We start from the raw sequence: 20211 nt of genomic DNA, 5'->3' as shown, positions 1-20211 counted from the left end.
TACTTCAGACTCGATTTCCTCACACAGGGGCACTTATCAGGAAGACCTTCATTCTAGTGACATTTGCGGGTAGAAGTAAACTCAGGATATTTCTTGCAAAACAATAATTTTCTTAACTGGTTACCTGTTAGAAACTCCTCCCCTATTTCCCAAATAAAATCAAAGATTCCTCGACTGACAGGTAAAGAAATTGATGGTCCCCATCTTGATCCGTATATGGCTTCTCAGTACCTGGACCCTAGGCTCTTTAGAAACCATACTACTGGGCCTCCCTGGTGGCGCGGGCGTTTGAGCACCACACTGTGAAGCTGTCCGCAGCCTCTGCAGTGAGGGTTCAATCCCAGCCGGCCAGCGAGAATCCCACATGGCGCGGCAGACCTCCCCTGTCTTGCCCACTGCTCCCCTCCGCAGTGGATTTCGTCAGTCTGCCTGTTCTGTTCTCTGCACTGTCTCTGGTGAATCCTTTCACCCTCCCACATCTCTGGCCTGTACCCCGGTTCTTGTATTAAAAAATAAAAAAGAAACCATACTACCATACTAACCATACTACCCATTCGCCAATGGGTAGTTTGTAAATCTCAGTGACATTAATTAATAGTAACAGCGCAAGGCTGGTTAAGCACACAACCTGAGATGCATTGCTGAAAGTTTTGATTTAGAGATATAAAACTGTATGCTTCTTTTTAATTCTACAATTACAAGTAGCAGCAAGGCCATGCTTTTTAAATGAAGATCTAAATAGGTGTGTAAAATTCACTTCTATATCATAAATTTGATGAATATCATGAATGACGCAATAAAATATTTAACTAAATTTAAAGTCAGACAATGTGGCACATTTTAAACATAAGAGGCAAAAAGAACAAATTGGCTTTTCTTTGCTAGCTTGAAATAGATACTTCTTCATTATGTGTAAGGGAATAAATAAAAATATATTGCCAGCATGGGATCTGAAATAAAACAGGATCTCAACAAATATTTTTAAAAGAATAAACTCAAGGATGTCAATTACATTTACTTGATAATATCTATAATCTCCTAATAATAATAATAATAAATAATAATAATAAATTGCAAAGTCTTTAAGAAGGCAGCATTTGTTTTTTAACACTCTTATAGAATTAGGGCATGTACAAAACATGCAATTCTTACCTCTAAGTATAGTTTTGCCAACTTTTTTAATTATCAAAATTATCTTCATAAGAAATGTTAAGAATTCTTCCTCTTGATTATGCTCATTTTTGACTTTACCAACCTCCTCTCCTCTACATCCAACTTACCTACAACCAATTTACCCACAACCACACTAAAAATATTTTTATCTTTTCTCTTTTCATCTACTAATGTTTTCTCTTTCCAATTAGCCTTACAAGCATCCTGAAGACAAGCTATGTCGTTTAATGTCTTTATTCTACTTATTACTTATTAGAAGCTCTGGAAGCAATGTTGAAAACCTTAACATTGTAATTATCTCTCATTGATCATTTATCATTCCCAGACTGGATAGGATACAGAATCTCACAAAAATCTGAAAATTTGAAAGTTATAGTTAATGTACTAGGAATTTAAGATTCTTCTGATTCTTTTATCTTTACTGAAAATGTAAATTATTTTTTATGGTTAACACACAAGTAAAACAAATGACAGGAAATGATGTTAGAATTTCATAAATCTCAAAATTAGACTGGATTGAATCTGACATTTACAGAGGAGATGGACAATGTTGTATAAAAAAGAAATTGCTACGCAAAGTGATTCCATCAGTATTCAGCCCCTTTTCTTTACTTGTGTCATATTCAACATATTTCAAATAACTAGAAATTCTGGAATATCTTTTACCCCAATCTGAAAATCCACTTAAAATGAGGCAAGACTAGTTCTTAGTATAGTAAATGTTCCTTTTTATCTCTTTATCTGCCTTCTTGTTCAATATCTTATAATTCTAAATAGCCCCTTTAAAAGGAAGCAAAAATGAAGAAAATTCTTTTGTGACTTATTGTGTGCCCCACAATGTACATTCCTTAAAAACTGTATGATACAGGTATTTCTGTACTTTCGTAATCTCATGAAATTTAGATCAGAAATTTTACCCAAGGTCAAAGAATTTGCAATGTTGTTAAAACTGTATGTAATATATTCTAGAGCCCGTGCTCATTCTTCTATACTATACTATTTCCAATTTACAGAAACTAAAGCTTTGCAGAAAAATAAAAATTGGAAATACAATCCTTTCATATTTTCCCAACTGAAAACCCTAGTGCATGATCCTGCTGTTTTGAGTTTCACCTTTGAACATTCATCTCTGAACATTATCATTTAATTCACTTTGAAGACTTGCACCTGTATCCAGCAAGCACTTAAGTTCTTGTCCATTTCTTTTCTCTTATAATATGCACTCCTTAGACAAATGCATAGAAATTTTCTTCAAAAGGTTTGGCGTATGGGGCTGCTGATGTTTCATGCACTCTTTCTTATATAAACCAGAACCATTGCATATAATCTATACAATTACTGCAGTGTCTTAAAATAGATGAAAAAAGTACTTCAAGAGAAAATGAGTAAAATTCCTGTGGAGTTTTATGATTTGTTTCTTTTACATTTCCTTCTTACATCTAATTTTCTTGAGTTATCAGACTTGCTGAAACTCCCATTTTTGTAAACATAACTTCTTTTATACTCATACCAGATCATTTAATATTTTATTAAAATACATTATTATAGGCACAGCTGATAGGTTCTGCCTCTTACTAGCCATACAATTATTAACTGGTGGGAGAAAAGCCGTAGACATACTAGAGCCTGGAACACTCAGGAGAGCAGTCACAACAGACAGTATTTGTCATACTGGTGAGCTGGGTAAGTTAGGACTGATTAAAGAATCTTGGTTTTGAAATCACTTAGAACTGAGTTTAATTCTAACTGTTATATTGGGAAAGTTAGTTTCTAGACCTATGTTTCAATCTTCTCATCTATAAGGTAAGGATAAAAATAGTTCCTTAGTACTGTAGTTTCCACTTATCCATGGGGAATACATTCTAAGACTGCCTGAAATTGCAGATAATACTGAACCCTACATACAGTATGTTGTTGTTGTTTATTTGGTGCACAAAAACACCTAAGAACAAGTTAACAATATACTGTAATAAAGTTCTATTAGTGTGTTTTCAGTCTATCCATTTGTCTGTCTATCCATCTATCTATCTACCTACCTACCTACCTACCTACCTATCTACCTACTTACCTACCACTCTCTTAAAATACTGAATGTAATATTTTCACATCACATTTGATCATGGCTAAGTGAAACTGCAGAATGTGAAAGCACAGCTAAGGATAACAACAGTATAAGGAAGATTGCATGAGATTAAAAAAAAAAATGGTGCCTCTAAAGTATTTAACACAGGTAGGTGCTGAAAACAAGTGACTATTGCTGATGCTACTGATATTACAATAGCAACACATTAAAGCTTCTCCAAATCAGTATCTAGGAACCACACACTTGCTAAGTTTTGGGCTCATAAATACAACTTCATATATACTGTGCTAGAATATAAAATATAACATTTTCTAGAAGACCTTGCCCCATGAATCTTTACAAACAAATTGGTGCTCCTGAGTTAAAATTTTCCTTTCCCTAAACTTGCTCCTTTTCATAAATTCCCAATTTTGGAGTAAGTACCAGCTTCTACTCAATCAAGATCAAGAAACTTCCAGTTTTTGTGTTCCTACTCACTAGCTCCCCTTCTTGCCATAGTGATCCTAGATGAATAAACATCAACTTAGCACTTCTATGAAGGTGCTGCCCTTAAGACTCTTCTAATTCATTTCTTTACACTTTCACAATAAGCCTTTTATTACCCATAAAGCTTTGCTGGTTTTCATATCTGCCTCTCCTATTTCAACTGTAAATTCCTTGAAAGTGCCAGGATTGATATATCTGTAATCCCAGTGTGGCGAGCACACTGCTTGGCATCTATAGTAGGCACTGAACAAATGTTTGCTGGATAAATTAATGCAGTTTTAGCCACATCTGCACAACACAGCAGAGCCCGCTCTTCCTGTTAATTCACAGCTTTCAAGTAAGAAATATAGTGAAGCACAGCTGCAGCTGGGGCTTAAATGACCCTTTGGGGATTTTAGGTTCAACCATTAGCAGTAATTTTTGCTATAGCAATGTTTGCTCTGGTAAATTCAGGGAAACTAAATGGTGCTAATCATAAAAATAGTCTTAATTATGCAGCTTTTGTTGGAATTTGTTTACTGGATTTGAAATTGGTTATATATATTTTCAGACTCAGTTTTGTCAGAGAATAGAAGAGAGTTGTTTTTTCTCTGGAGGAGAAAGACCTCAAACTAACATTTCAATGTTTAAAATTCCTAAATCTGCGCCAAACACCCAGATGGCTTTTAGCAAAAGCATCCCCTTCTCTGAAAAGGCATCTTTTCCCATTTTTTGTCAACTGACTTCTACTTTTGTGCTGTTAGACCACTTAGTCTCATTTAATGTCATTTGTTCATCTATAAAATGGGAATAACAGCACCTTCTTGATAAGCTTGTTGGAGCATTTCTGGTAGTGATCTACTCAAAGTATTAGTCACAATGCCTAGAATATGCTAAATGACTAGATGACTTTATGACTGTGATTATTTTCATCACCACCAGTAAAATAATGCATAATGCCACAGAGCAGTGCAACAAAAAGGAACATGGGTTTGGGGTTGGAGAGACCAAAGCTCCAAAATCAGAAAAAATGTCATAGCTTGCATCTTTTGTGTCCTTCTCTTCCATAAATGTGATACAAAAGGACCAATCTCATACAGTATTGAGAGGATTCAAAGAAATGAAACGTGAAACATCCAATGTGATGCCTGACACAGGACACATATTCACTTCTCCCATTTACCAAAATATTTAAAATTTTCTTATCAATCTTTCATTCTTGGGATGTTTTCTGATTTTCATTCCATTCTTAATGTCCAGTCACTAAATCAAGAATGCACCTAAATCTAAACCTTTTGCGCTCCCTGCCTTCAGGTCAATGATAACAATGCTAACAATTATTCTGCCTAAAAATCTGACCAGGTAAAGTTAAGGTCTGAACTATGCTGGAGGACTGTGGATGCCTTCCATGGTGGTGAGTGTGGTGTGGTAATATACATTTGGAGACACTCCTGTTATCATATACAGTGTTGTAAACCAATGTTTCCTTAATAAAAATAAAATTTTGCTTATAAATTATTTTCTAACAACTCAAGTTCATCTTTCCCTTAAGATTTTCTAGCAATTGTGATATCTCATAAATTAGCACTTGATTTTACATTATTTTGTAGACTTCTTTATATATCCCCCCTTCCATTTGGAAACTATAATCCTCAAAAGGGGACTCTATTTCCCACTATGGTAGGTAGATTCTAAAATGCCCACCAAGATCCCTGGTGCCCGAGTATTCATACTTGGTATAATCTTCCCCCTTGAGTGTGAGCTGGACATAGCAATTCACTTCTAACAAGCAAACAACAAAAGTGATAGAAGGTCACTTCTGAGATATGTTTACAAAAAAAGACTATGACTTGCCTGTCTTTTGTCATCTTGCTATTGAGAAACAACACGTTATGCATGGCCTGATGGAGAGGCCGATACCATAAGGAACTGATTTTCTGGCTAACTGTCAGGAAGGACCTGAGGCCTGCCAACAGTGACATGAAGGTGCTTGGAAGTGGACCTTCAGTGTTCTGCCAGCAGCTGTGAGTGAGCTCAGAAGATCTTCTCCCAGGTCAGCATTTAGATGACTGCAGTTCTGGCTGACACCTTACTTGTAGCCTTGGGAGAGATCCAACTGACCCACAGTTACTATAATATATAAATACCTCTGATTTTAAGTTGCTAAATTTTGGTAGTGATTTGTCCTGTGGCAATAGAAGAAGAGGTGCTACCATCACAAATACAGAAAAATGGGGAAATGACTTTGGAAACAGGCAGTGGATGAAGGTTGCAAAGATGTGAAGAGTATGTTAGAGCAACTCTAAATTGCCTAGAACAGATTGTCTGGTATACAGCTTAGAAACATTATCACCTTCTGTAGCAAGAAGGTAGGAAATGTCTCTGGTGAAATCTAGCTAAGTAGATTTCCAAACAAAGTGTTGAAGGTGCTGCCTGATTTCGTCTTGATGCTTATAGCAAAATGTGAATGAGAGGTAAATGGAGAGGACTATTAAACAAAATGGAACCAAGCATGATGGTTCTGAGACTCCTGATTGTAAAATAAAGAAATAACTTGCAAACAAAATTCAAATCCAGAGTACTGTTGGGAGAACATGGTCTAAAAATGAAGTAAATGGTGTGGACATAAAATCTTTTGTTTAGAATTCTAAGCTTAGGAATCTCCAATTTTTATAATAATGGTTGGCAAGTAATTCTGCCACCTGCCCTAAAGAGAGACACTATCTCTGTTTTCTCAGGCTATTAACCATATCAACATAATTGCAAAGATCATGCGAAATTAAGGCCTTCTGTGCGCAGAGAAGTGAGAGGCCCACAGGGGAGTTGTCTCCCAGCACTACCTACCCTTGTTTCTAAGTCTTGGCTTCTGGTAAAATTTCCCAGGAGTGTGACATTCCCTCAGCCACACCAATCACTGTCACCAAGGGTGGTTAGGACCAAATTCATTTAGTCTGCCTCATAGTGTACAATTAGGACTTCTATCAAAAGAACTTCAAGCAGTAGAATAAGAATAATGTATTAATTTACATTGTTAATATCAACCATATTCTCTAGGCTTCCAGCCCTTACCATTTAAATAAATCCCATAAACCATCAAGGTCTATGTTAGAAACCCACATGGCTTTCTCCTTAAGCTTCTTTGTTGATCTTTCCTGCTGGAAATTTAGTAATTCAAGTATAGAAGGATGTATCAGTAATTACAGAGACTAAACATTGGCACATAAGGAGGAAGTCTAGGCTTCAGAGCAACTGTATCATCCCTAACAACCCTGGCCAGTGAGTTGAGGCTGACATGTAGGACTTCTAGAACTTAAGCGGTGTGATTGCTTACTCCACCTAAAGTAAGAAACAAATTTAGTGCCACTTTACCTAATTAAATTACTCTTATCCTTAGGATAAAGTCTGAAGGGTATAATTAGTCAAAAAAGTTCCCCCAAGTAACCAAGAGAAGCCTCATTTTGAACAGCTCTCTAGAGTCACCTGAGACCAACATGGGCTAATGATGGTGCTTATTTAAATATATGAGTGTCTCTTATGACTGCTCCTAAGGTGCAACTACGTAAGTCCAAAGAGTTAATCAATTGCCACAATCTGTTCCATAGCTTTTGATCCCAACTTTAATCTGTCAGTTCATAATTTTCCAGGTAACAGAACCAAGAGATTGTTGACAACACCCCAAGAGTCAATAAAGATATAATTAGGTTCATCAAAGGGAACACTGACAGAGCTATGAGGATGCCCCTGAGTCTGCCCATATGAGCAAAGTAACCACGTCCACTGTAGGTCTGCATGGCTGGCGCTGAGGATGAAATGCCTAAGACAGCTGAAACATCAGTGAACCAGGCATTTAAGGAAACCTCTATTAATTCAAGGACCCTGTAAGCCTGAGGCCTTGATTCAGGAGGCAGAATGGTCATAAAGTCTCTCCAATAGGAAAGCTGGCACTTGCTCATGTAAATTTAAGATGCTGCTAGGCCAGGCCGGCAGCTTTCCTGAATCTGTTGTTTCCAGTTGACTGGCAGTTTGTTGGGCCTTTTTAACGTAGCTGGTCAATGAGAGCTGGTCAATGAGTTCAAGTTAACTATCTTAAGCTGAGACTTTCAGGATGGAGTCACAAGGCCTACTCAGGTCTGGCATTCCATTTCAGTTTCCATAAGAGCTTAGTAGATGGTTAATAGCTACCTTTCTAAAAAAAAAAAAAAAAAAAAAAAAAAAAATTTTTTTTTTAAAGAGCTGTTTGCTAGCTGCATTAACTGGTAGTGTTATTGTGTTGGGAAATGGTCTGAGTGTTCTGGAAGCTATTAAAAGTGTTTAAATAATCTGCAATTTTTCTCTTTACTTGAGATTCTATATTGTTTTTATTGAACCAAGTGGGAGAAAACACAGAGTGATCTATTCAAGGAATTCATATGGCACCTAGTCTCTCTGGAGGCCAGAGAGATCTCATTTCTACCCCTTAGTCACCCGTCTCCAAGCAAGTGAGCTCAGGGAAGACAGTGGAAGCGTTAGGGCACAGATGTGGACAGCAGCTCTATGAGAGTACTAAGATGCATTCAGTTTTAGTTTTTAACAGTGCGGTGGTTACTTTTATTTTAACCAAACTGCCCATGTCTATAGTCTTCCCAAAGTAGTATATAAAGTGGATCATTACTAATAACAATCTATTAAGCTTTGGGGAATCTTAGAATCAGCAGCTATAATCTTGATTCCAATAGCAGAGTCTACTACGGAGTATAGCTTAACCTGGAATCTTATCATAAACCTAGTTTTAATATGAAGAAGGAATTTTTTTTTTTTAGGTAGTGAGGCTAACGAAGGAATTTTCCAGATTGTGTAGAAACAATTTCTCATTTTCAGTGAGTTACTTTCATCACCACTTCAGACCAGTTAGGACTCAAATAGTTATAGTTTCTCACAGAAGTCTACTTTGAATAAATCTCTCTTAGAGGGTTAATATTTCCTTACAGTCACAAAAGTCCACTGCAAAAACTTTGAAACCTTTTTACTGTCTACGTAAATCTAAAGCTGTCATGATAAATTAATGGAGGGGTTGAGTCAAAAGCAGTTCAACTCTATTTCTCTTTAACTAGCATCATATACTTCATTATCTTCATTAGCTCCCTAGTCAATCAGCCAAAGTCTTAAGGACTTACTAGGCTTTTGACCATGGCCAATGCAAATTCCTTTTTTCATCCTCAGATGGGTAGTGTAGGTTTATGTCTCTATAATCGTTATCTGAGCACAGAACCTTCCCCTAATCCAGGATGGGTAACTGCACTAGTTGATACAAATCCTGATAATTTTGTGCTAGTTGTCCCAGCCACAGTTTCCAAAGAGTGATGAGAAGAGGGCCAGGGGTGCCTATGTAAATAGGCATGTTATATGGAGAGGAAGGCATGTTATATGGAGAGGAAGCCATATTGTAGGTATCCTACATCTTTTGTTACAGGCAGTACCACTGCCTCTATCTTCCCAAGGCTGTTCACTATGCCAACACTTGAAAAGACAGCCATGCTTTTCAAAGGGCAGTCAATGCCTCACAGAAAATTGTTTCCAATGTTCATTTAATGGGGAAAAAATGTCTAGAAGCTCAGCATATTTAAAGTCTCCACTGTATTGTTCAATTTACCTTTTCAAAGATTTTTGACCATTTTTCTCTGTATAAATTTGCTCTGTAGATAAATTGGAGTTTTTATTTCTTGCACACACCCACTATTGACACTGTTTCTTGTGCAGAAAACAAACAACACAAAAGTCTTGCAAAAAAACAAAAATGAAAGCACAAACCTCAAGTTCATACTTCTATAATAGTATGTCCTTACTTGTGATGGACATACTATGGTTAACTGGGCTTTTAAAAGACTGCCTTGCAAATGACCTAAATTCTTTAGCATATATTTATTGTTTCTATAGCAAAAGAATATAAACTTTATACCCTTCTTGGGAGTATAAACTCTTTTTCCATGACTCCATATTTCTAATTTAATTCATCTTAATAAATGCTACCTACTTACTAAGACATAAACACCATTGTCTTTAAGTTCTTGATAAATGTATTCTATATGAGGAGGGAACTGGTCATCCCTATTTTTCCCACTGAGACCCAGAACTAAATAGCCAACAGACCAAAGTAGACCTCTGTAATTCAAATGTCACACTGCAATTTCAAATTGGCTGCCTTCCTTGAGTTTCATTTTACTTGCTAAAGAAACAATGAAGCACTTATTCTAATGCCAACAGAACTGTGGGAAGAGACTGAGAGATTTGTATTTCCCTAAATTTTTAATCTGCAGAAAGGAACAAGTATAGTGACCAAAGGGGCATGTATTACTATTATTTTAATAATTTTATAATTATACAACTGATTCTTGAAAATATGTTGTGTTCACATATAAACTGATTTATATGATTACAAAAAAATGTTAATGGATCATTAAATGGGGCCAGAAATTATAGTTACAGTATTTATAGTAAACGAAGGAGTAAAACCAACAAAAAGGCCACTGATGGTATTTCTATGGATTATTTATGGATTAATGACAATTACAATCTCAATCATATACTTTTCTTTGAGAGAGAATAATTCTATTCCCTTCCTCATTATGGTTATCTTGAGATTCATGGAGCAAGTCCTTCTTGCAAAGTGTCTGCAATTTCAGGACTAAAGTTCTTTCCATCAGTTTTCCTGGCAATTTTAAGCTGGATAACTCCACCCTGATTACATCTAACCCCTTCCCACAAACTCCTACAACCCTTGGCCTCTTACAATGTACATTCTGTTTCAGTAAATCTGAGACTGAGTGGGAAAATCTGTAATTTTAAAGAAGTACCATGAATTTTCCAGGTTGAGGCAACTTTGAGATACTGAGTCTTATGGTCATTTTATAGGTCCTTGGAGAGCAGGAGCGATGTCATATTCATTTTACATCCACATAATTATGAAATATAAGCAACTACAGATGGCCAATTTTAATTTTTTCATTAAATACTGAGCTAACAGAGTATTTATGAAATGTATGGAAGATGTAATGAAAAATGAATGATATAACCAGCACAAATGACTAACATTCTAGATCAAATAAAGGTTCAGAATCACTACACTTTAATTCTAGTCCTCTGTCTGCCTCCTTGATTCTACTTCAGTCACTTACTCTTTTTTTTTTTTCTTTTTAAGATTTATTTATTTATACAAGCAATGGGTACAGTCAGAAGTGCAGGAGGGTGAGAGAATCCACCAGAACCAGAGAGGGGAGCAGAACAAGCAGAATGACGAAATACACTGCTGAGGGGAGCAGCGGGCAGCAGGAGAAGTCTGTGCGCCATGTGGGACCCTCGGCAGAGGCCGGGGATCAAAACCGGCGCTGCAGAGGCTGCAGGCAGCTTCCCAGTCCAGCGCTCAACCGCTGTGCCACTGGGGAGGCCCTCAGTTACTTACTCTTAAGTAATCCTGTTGAAAGCCATCATTCTTAGTCTTTCTTTAATTTTACTACATTTTCATATAGCTAGTGTATCATTTATTTTTACACTACTTTATATTCCATATAAATGGAATGATATTGCTTACATTCTTCAGTGTGTTTTTATTTTTTATGGTATGCTCCTGAGATTGCCTTTTGTGGACTGCTGAAACAGCTTTGTAAATTATTCCACTGTATGAATAGTCAATGAAATATTTATCCATTCTCTTGTTGAAAGAGATGTCAGTTGTATCCAATATTTGCTATTATAAAAACTGTGTTACACATGTTTTACAGCTCCTGTAGATAAGAGTTTTACTAAGCTGTTTATTAGAAGGAAATAAAATTAAAGTCAACTTTACTAGATAATTTCAAATTGTTTTTCAGAGTGTCTAGCTAAATTCGTATGTCTACGTAGAGAGAATAAGAGTGCTTCTTATACCATAAATTCACCAAAATGTAAAATATCTGACTTAAGTCAATTAATTAGGTACTAATTAGTATTTCATTTTGGTCAATGATTAGATCCTGAATGCTAATATAGTTGGGCATCTTTTCACATGCTTATTGGCCACTGAGATTTCCACTTCTATGACAGGAGTTTGAGTTGATGGGCCACATGCAGTCTTTTCTTACTGGTTCGTGGAAACATATTAAATAATTCTCTAGTTTTTCAAATATTTTCTTCCAAATTTTGGGTTGTCTTGTCTTTTTGTTTTCTTAAAGGCATTTTTTTGATGAACAAAAGTTCTTAATTTTAACATTAATTTTCTCAATCCTTTCCTCTAAGGTTTTGTTTTAAGTGTATCATGTAAAAAATAATTCTTATGTCATAAAGATATTCTTCTACACTGTTTTTTAAATTTTACAGTTTTGCCTTTTGCATTTGAGTAACTGATCACGTAGTTGAAATTTCAGGTGTGAGAATTGAGACGGGGGTTGAATTTCACCATTTTTCCTTAATTGAAAAGTCCAACATTTGTTATCTAGAGTGTTATCTGTGTCACAAATCAAAACTTCACATTTGTGAGGATTTTTAGGTTCCTTGGCCAGTTTGTCCATTCTTTTGCCCTAGTGTCTAAATTACTATAGTTTATCTTTTTCCTTTTTTAAAAAAAGATTTATTTATTTATTCATCCAAGAGCTAGGGTGCAGGCCAGAGATGTGGGGAGTGAGAGGATTCATCAGAGTGGGGAACAGAACAGGCAGACTGAAATACACTGCTGAGGGGAGCAGCGAGCGAGGCAGGAGCATTCTGCCATGCCATGTGGGTTGCTCCCTGGCCAGGTGGGGATCGAACTTGTGCTGCAGAGGTTGTGGATTGCTTCACAGTGCAGTGCTTAACCCCTTGCACCACCATGAAGGCCCTAGTTTATCTCTTTCTTAAGGCGTGTGAAATGTCATGGTTATTTCTTTCCTATATATTCTAGCAATAGCTTTCCAAATGCCATTTTAAAATTCTTCAGAATTATTTTTACCAGAACTACATTGAATTTACAAAATCAACTTGGAGAAAATTGACTCTGTTAAGCTACTGAGTCTTCTAATCCATGAACAGGGCTTCTTTGTCCATTTATATAAGCTTTAATACATTTCAATAAAATTGTGTTCTTCTCTATGCTATCTATTGTTAAGCAAGATCTTGCCTTGTACCAAGGTAAATGATAACTTTTAAATTATGTTTCTCTGTTTGCAGACATATTACTATAGATGTTATGTTTTATGTTAATTATGTATTCAGAAAACTTGTTAAACTTGTATTGTCTGTAATAATTTACCTCTAAGTGTGTTTGAGATTTTGTGAACATAATCACATCATCTGTGAAAACCAGCTAGCTTATTTCTTCAGATCTAATGTATTGCTTTTGTCTTCTTTTGCCTTCTAATACAATGTCAAATGCAAGTAGTAATTGATTTTGAAATATTAAAACATACTTGCATTATTGGTAAACTCAATCTGGTCATGTAATATTATTTCCTGTATGCTGAGGGATATGGTTTAAAATATTTTGTTTAGATATTTTGCATTATTTTTAGAATGGAAAGGATTTACAGGTTTTCTTTCTCATCATTATTTGGTTTGGATACCAAGGTTATAACTCACTGCTTTATGCATTTCACATGTGAAGGATTTGGGGGCAGTGCAACAGGAATAGACTCAGTATCAGATAAATGCATGGTCTCTCAAAACAATTAACATGTGGTAACAAAAACTCACTGAAAGTGCCCAAAGTGCCAAAGGGGAAGTACAGATCATTGCTCCAGTCCTTTCCCTATCTCCAATCTATTCTCACTAGGTTTATTGTTGCTTTCATCCTTATATTCTGCCTCATTCTTCCACTTGTATGGTCCCTGAGATTACATTCCTAACTAAATTTCCTTCTCTTCATTTAACTCCATTCTCCCAATTTCATCTAAACCTCCTTTGAGTGATTAAATGTAGTTCAATTTCTTGGCTTCCACTAGTTTGCCTAGTGCTGTGCTCATCCCTGGTATATTAAAAATCAACCGGCTATTGAAGCCTGTGCTTGAAGAGGTTATAAGCTAGCAGGGGAACTTTACTGATAAATAATGACAGAGAGAGTCACACATGGTGCTTTTGGCTCATTAAAAAAGGGCCTCTAGCCCAGCTGAGAGCATCTAGGAAAGCTCTGTAGAGGACGAAAAATCAAAACAGAGTTTTGAAAGGTGAACAGGACTAAGTGAATATATAGGGGCAACCAAGAGTTGGTGTAGGCAAGAGCCTTAAAGGTAGAGAAAAACCAGAAAAAAAACGAAGGCACAGAATAATCATACCCTCCCAATGGCTCACTGGAAAGTAAATTTGTTTCCTAAACTAGTAAGCCCCATCTCTCACTGTACCTTTTAGCATTTTAGAATTTTTTTTTTAAGATTTATTTGTTTATTTATTTATACAAGCACTGGGTACAGTCAGAAGCGCGGGAGAGTGAGAGAATCCACCAGAGCCAGAGCGGGGAGCAGAGCAGGCAGAAGGACCGAAGTACACTGCTGAGGGGAGCAGCGGGCGGCAGGAGAGGTCTGCGCGCCATGTGGGACCCTCCTCCGGTGGCCGGGGAGCAGCTGGGGATCGAACCGGCGCTGCAGAGGCTTCAGGCAGCTTCGCAACACAGCGCTCAACTGCTGCACCACCGGGGAAGCCCAGCATTTTAGAACTTTTTTGACAAACAAAAAATTTTATTAAGTTCCAAGTATTTTTAAATAGGAAAAATACCTTCATTTGTGCTGTTTCTTGACATCTAACACTGCGCATTCAATGGTTCATTATTGTAATATATAATTGTTCTAGCATGTTTTATAGGAAAAACAAAATCTATAATTGCAGAGGAACTTAAAGGTATAGAAAAATTTGATAAAGTTTATTTGTTACTGTGTACCTGACTCATGAATAAATATCACCAAAAAGTGGTAGCTTGAAAGACAATAACAAGAAAACATACAATTCACTTGCATTATGAAAATAAGATAAAATAAAAAAATGGGTAACAAAACTATTACGTTATTTAGGCAAAGGTTCATAGTCTAAACTCTAACTCTCTTGACAATGACCATTTTCCTGTCTGTGCTCATTATAAATACTAATATTTCTGTCTACAAAGAATATTTCTAGAGAAAACTTACCAAGTAGAGGAGGTTGTCCACTTCCTGGGGGAATGTGTGTGTGTGTGTGTTTGTGAGTGAGTGTGTGTGTGTGTGTGTGTGTGTCTGTACATCACTTAGGTCAGATCAAGTATGGATCCAGTCTTCAACAGAATGCTTGCCAAGAGCCTTATGAGTCTTGCTTTCAATGATAATACTACACTATCTATGACTATTGTAGATTTGGGGGGAGGGGTTGCAAACTAAAGGATGTAATTAAGCATAGCAATTTTAAAGATCCAGTCAAGTTAGAGTCTGTAAACAAGTTGTTAAAAAGGTTTGGCATGTCTCCTATTCTTTAGTTCCCTCTAATTACCATATAACAGCATCCCTTTAAAAACAGAGTTGGCTTCCATTTTTAAGCTCCTCTCTCTCCATTTAATGGCAGCTAAAAACTGAGAATTATTTTATTACTTAAAGTATAATATTATTTTAGACATCTTGGTATGTCTACCATATAAATTGTGCAAACATATACTACTATAGTTTAAAGACATGTATTTAGTTGCTTTTAAATCATATCAACAGCTTTTTCTCAATGAAAAAAATCACTGAATTTAAAGATAATATCAGTCATGGTGTATACTGTTTCATATAAACATCACATGCCCACTTTTTCCCCTCTTAATATCAATCACAAATTATTTAGGGTTATGGGTTAAAAAACATCCATGGTTAAGTGTTAGGAAGTGAGTACAAACTATACTACTTATGTCTAAATATGTGCTATGCTTCAGAATTAAATATTATTTTTCAAATATGCTTTATATTTTTCAACATATAAAATGCACAGCTCTAGAGAAGCTCTTCAGGATATAAAGCTAGTTAATAAGACACATAGAATATTTAATGTCACACATGAAGCAGGAAGGTACGGATAAGCATTTTCCATCAAAAAACAAACCTTAATGAAATAGTTGTTATTATTATTGCAGTTGCCAGACACTCCTTGCAATTCAGCCACAGTGTTCTAAAATGGTTGATAACAAAAATTAGAGGTGGCTAATTTTCCACTAACGAGAGAGCCTAGTGATAACGGATAGAAAAAACACTAACATGGCAGTGCTTGCTGTAACACACACCTTTGAAAATGATCGAATACCCCATTCTTAGTTTCCCAACATTATAAACACAATATAAAGCCAATTAACATTATTAACTTCACATTATTAAAAGGTCATCCATAATAATCGCAATCATTTGTTCATACAACACATGCTGTCTCCAACCAGGAACAGCAAATAGCATGAATCAAATTTCATGTTATCCTTTTAAAGCTTTTCACACAAAAATTGTATTTTTTGTAAACCTTTTTAACATTTATGCAAACCATAGCTTCCATCATAATTCTGCTTCTAATTATTGCAATGTTAATACAAGCAACAAAAATGCGTATCTAAAAGTAACCAGTACTTAAAAAGATTTAAAAAAATAAACTGATGTTGTCTTAATTTGGTTATAAAGATACTAATGTCCAGTGATGAAACAAATTATGAAAGATGAAACCATAAAATATAATAATTTATAAAATATAAGAGAAGGATCTCAGTTTTCAGAATGATGATTAACCTCATCATGACCTATTGCCTAAGGAGACTTTGAAATGCTGTCTATAAACTAAGACATTAAAATATAAGATAAAAAAATAAGAAATATTAAGATTGAAAGGATATTTTAAGAGGAAAATAATCATTTTTTAAAGTGAATGTAAAATAGTTCATTTTAAGTGAATAAGTATTTTCTAAGTACCAGTTGGTATTTTATTTCCAGTTTGAGTCCAAAGCATTTCAAACTGCATAAAAAAGCTCTTTAATAAAAACAGACACCCGTAACATACATCATAACTTACGGAACACAGAATTACATCATCCCACCACCAAAAGGCTAAATACTTATAGCTGTGGAGTATGACAGAAGATTAATTTGTTATTGAAAATTAAAATCTAGTTGAAAAAAATTACCATACCCCTAGAATTTCGTGGGACAGTGCTGACTGTCTGAGGGGCTTACTGAAATCCTCCATGGTTACCTTTCAGATTGTTTAAAAAAAAGAAAGAAAAAGAAATGAACAGCAATTTTATTAAATCCAGAAATGTAATTACCAACCACAACCACAGATATATTCAGATCTATATTTAAATTTTTTCAATAATGCACATTTTAACTACCTCGTCTTTCTAGGATCCTCCCTTTTATTTTTCTGCATTTAGGTAGAGTCATTTTAACTTTTTTAAAAAATCAGAATGTTTAATGGAGAGTGAAGAATAAGAATGCAATTAAAACTGAAATGGCTGTTAGCTTATTTTAAATTCTTCTAGATAAATATTTGGAAGAAAAAACAGAAAATGCAGGGATTTAAATAGAATTTAGGGATTATCTATATATTTCAAATTCTATTTGCATATACCTTAAAATTTCCTAGAGTATTAAAACAGGTGTATCTAAGCATACACGGTTTGACAAAGTGTTCGTAATACTAAGTATGGTTCTGACAAGGACCACCGTATTTTTATAATTTCAGGATATATTTTTCACATTTCATTGTTTTCCATATAGGCAATTCAAGCAGAAATTTCCTTATATGAAGGTAATGAGTTCCAAACTAGAATCAACCTTGGATGATCTGAACACAAAAAGTAATGTCTGTCTTTCAAGTTAGACAATAATTTAAGTGTTGGTGCTGGAAATTAGTTGGATGGACATGATTGCTCTGCAGCTAATAAAAGGTTTTCCTGGCTGGTCCAGGAGATGGACCAGTTTGTGCAGTTTTCATCTGTCCTGTGAATTTGTTCACATTCATCCCCCCAAATTTTCAACTCAAGCCCCTGAAGATTTTTTTTTGATACAAGATTTCCTCTAATCATTTAAATAAATGCAAAAGAATATAATAATTATACTTGGGAGCATTAGATTCAATCTTCATTATTTGTGTAGTTATTATCTCTTCTGTGCACAAAAAATTAGGGGTAGATTTTACTGAGCCAGGTTTTGGTGAGGCAGTGTGGAACACAAAAAAAAGGAGAAACAAAGTCAGAGAAGAGACAAAAGAAAAATCCTCAACTTTTTCAATAAAGTGAAGGTAACAGAGGGGCAAGCAACTGATTTCTATGACGTCTACAACTTGTAGACCAAAAAAAAAAAATTAACCTAAAGCAAAACTATAATTTTTGGTAAAATAATTCTATATGCAATGATTATTCCTTTTTATCTCTATAAAGAGGATATATCTACAGTAAAATAATTCTCTAATTATTTGATTCCCCCATTATTAGAAATATATAACAATCACAGAGCATATAAGTACTTCAAGAAACTCCATAACCAAAAACAGGAATCCCTTTCACAATATCTTGTTACCGTTACTTTGTGTGTGCTTGAATACAGACAGACCCATCAGTTTACTCTACCACAAAACAACAGTGTACTGCAAAAAAAATCAGGCTTAGGAGCAGGGAAGACACCCCAATTTGCCAATTACTAGCTACACAACTAGAAAAATCTCAGTTGCTACAATTAGAAAGAAAAAAAAAAAATGAATCTTTTCTGGCCTCTGCAAAGCTTACATGGACTCATGTAAGAATGTCCTTGCAAATTTCCTAGCACTGAATGCTTATTTATCTCCCTTACACCTAAATATATTTGCTCAGTAGAAAATCAACTCTGTTTTTCTTATAAAAACTAGTAAAACAAAAAAAAATCCAAATGATATATGTGTCAGTATAAATGTTGAGTAAGAAATATACCTTTTGCATTTATTTAAATTACTAAATTAGGGGAAATCTTATATCAAAAAAAAATGCTTAGAGGCTTGAATTGAAAACTTTTGGGGAAACATATGATCAATTCCTCAATATAACAGAAGTCACTGCTATGAAATCTCAAAATGTCACTTGGGTAGCCTTAAACAACTATCACATTTTCCTCTTTTCTTTTTAGTCTTGATGTTTTATTTCATAGACTCATGGAAAGTTAGAAGCTGGGAAGGATTACGTAATTTAGCTCAAATGCTGACCTCTAAATGCAAAGACACTGAGGATGACAAGAAACTAGAAAGCTTGGCTTCACCTTCTGTCACTTGATGTCACCAATAGACCCCTTTTTAAGCAGAGTGAGCAGGCAAAGACCAAACTTGCAGAGACAGATTCTACAATTCTGAAACAGGCTTGTAGCCAAAGAAAATTAGGGTCTTTGATAAAAAATACTGGTACAAAGAATTGAAAACTAGGCAAGATGAAAGTTGAAATGCTTGAGGAATTCACTTTTTTAAAAGCCAAGACAACATAGTTTCATATATAACATCTCAGTACAATGAGAAAACATTAAGCATTTCAAATGGACTCTGCAAGTGAAAAGCTAAATCAAGTAAAATAAAATTCTAAGAGACTAATTCATTTACATAAAGATTCTAAATGTATTACTTTTTGATCAAAAGTTAACTGATATATCATTTAAATTTTCTACTATAAGAAATGGAGACTATATCCTCAGTATAATATAAATAGAAGAAAATTAATATACATTTGGGCTTAAACATTCCAGAATAAAGATACATGAGAAAAATATGAATGTCTGTTTACTCATCTTCACTATGTCCTGGCTAGAAACCAATAAAAAAAGTTCTGTTAAAAGAATATATTAAGGTGAGTAAAGGTTGAGCATTTGAAGGTACGCTGTCCTTCCATCAGTTGGTAGAAAAAATATGTTTTACCTGAATATTTATTATGTTTATGGAGTATGAAATACTGTAACTACTTTGTTGATGGATCTTTGGACATGCCAATATGAAACATATGCATGTTCAAACATGCTTATAATAAAGTATGTTGTCCCATTATATCAATGTACATTTGGCATTTACATTAGAAATAGAACCACATCTGTATTCTATTAAAACACACAAGGGTTCCGGAGAGCTGTTTTCACTTGGGGGTTAGCCTCTATTCATTTACTTGATCTTCTACAGAGAGCAGGATGTGAAATTATTCCAATATGTATCTACTCTGTGGAATATGCGCTAGTGGAAAAGCTTTGTTCTGCATTATGTTAGCACAAATCATACTGAACAGATCCAAAGAACTTTCTCTTCCTGGGGGAAAAAAAAAGACTTGAAAACACTCAGAAAATTTTAGTACTTTTCTGTGTAGGTTTGTGTATGTATGTTTTTTCATTTAAATATCTACTGATTTTCTGAAATAGCATTACATACTTATTGTAGGAAAGTTGGGACAAAATTCTGTAAATATAAAGCACAGAAAGAAAAAAATCACCTCCCAAAATAAAAACAAATACTGTTCACTTTGTGTTTTTATCCATTTTTCTTTCAAATAATTTCTTTATATTTTTGGTGGTAAAAGATGATGCATTTTACTCCAAAGT

General features: G+C 35.0%; 1 protein-coding gene across 5 annotated transcripts in view; it reads right to left on the bottom strand.

The window, feature by feature from the left end:
• PPP1R9A (protein phosphatase 1 regulatory subunit 9A) overlaps nucleotides 1–20211 on the bottom strand; it is a gene marked incomplete at both ends in the record, with an annotated part of 277895 nt that overhangs the window by 58514 nt on the left and 199170 nt on the right. Inside the window, one exon of one of the 5 annotated variants that reach the window (XM_084230157.1) lies at nucleotides 15740–15805. The exons of the other annotated variants lie outside the window; for them this stretch is intronic. Coding sequence (XP_084086283.1) covers nucleotides 15740–15805 — 66 coding nt within the window. The remainder of the gene's footprint in view (nucleotides 1–15739; nucleotides 15806–20211) is intronic. 5 annotated transcript variants of the gene reach the window in all.

This window comes from Talpa europaea, assembly GCF_964194135.1.
Source record: "Talpa europaea genome assembly, chromosome: 3".
Taxonomy (NCBI): Eukaryota; Metazoa; Chordata; class Mammalia; order Eulipotyphla; family Talpidae; genus Talpa; species Talpa europaea.
The sequence above is the reverse complement of the archived record's forward strand: the minus strand, read 5'-3'. Positions and strand labels throughout refer to the sequence as shown.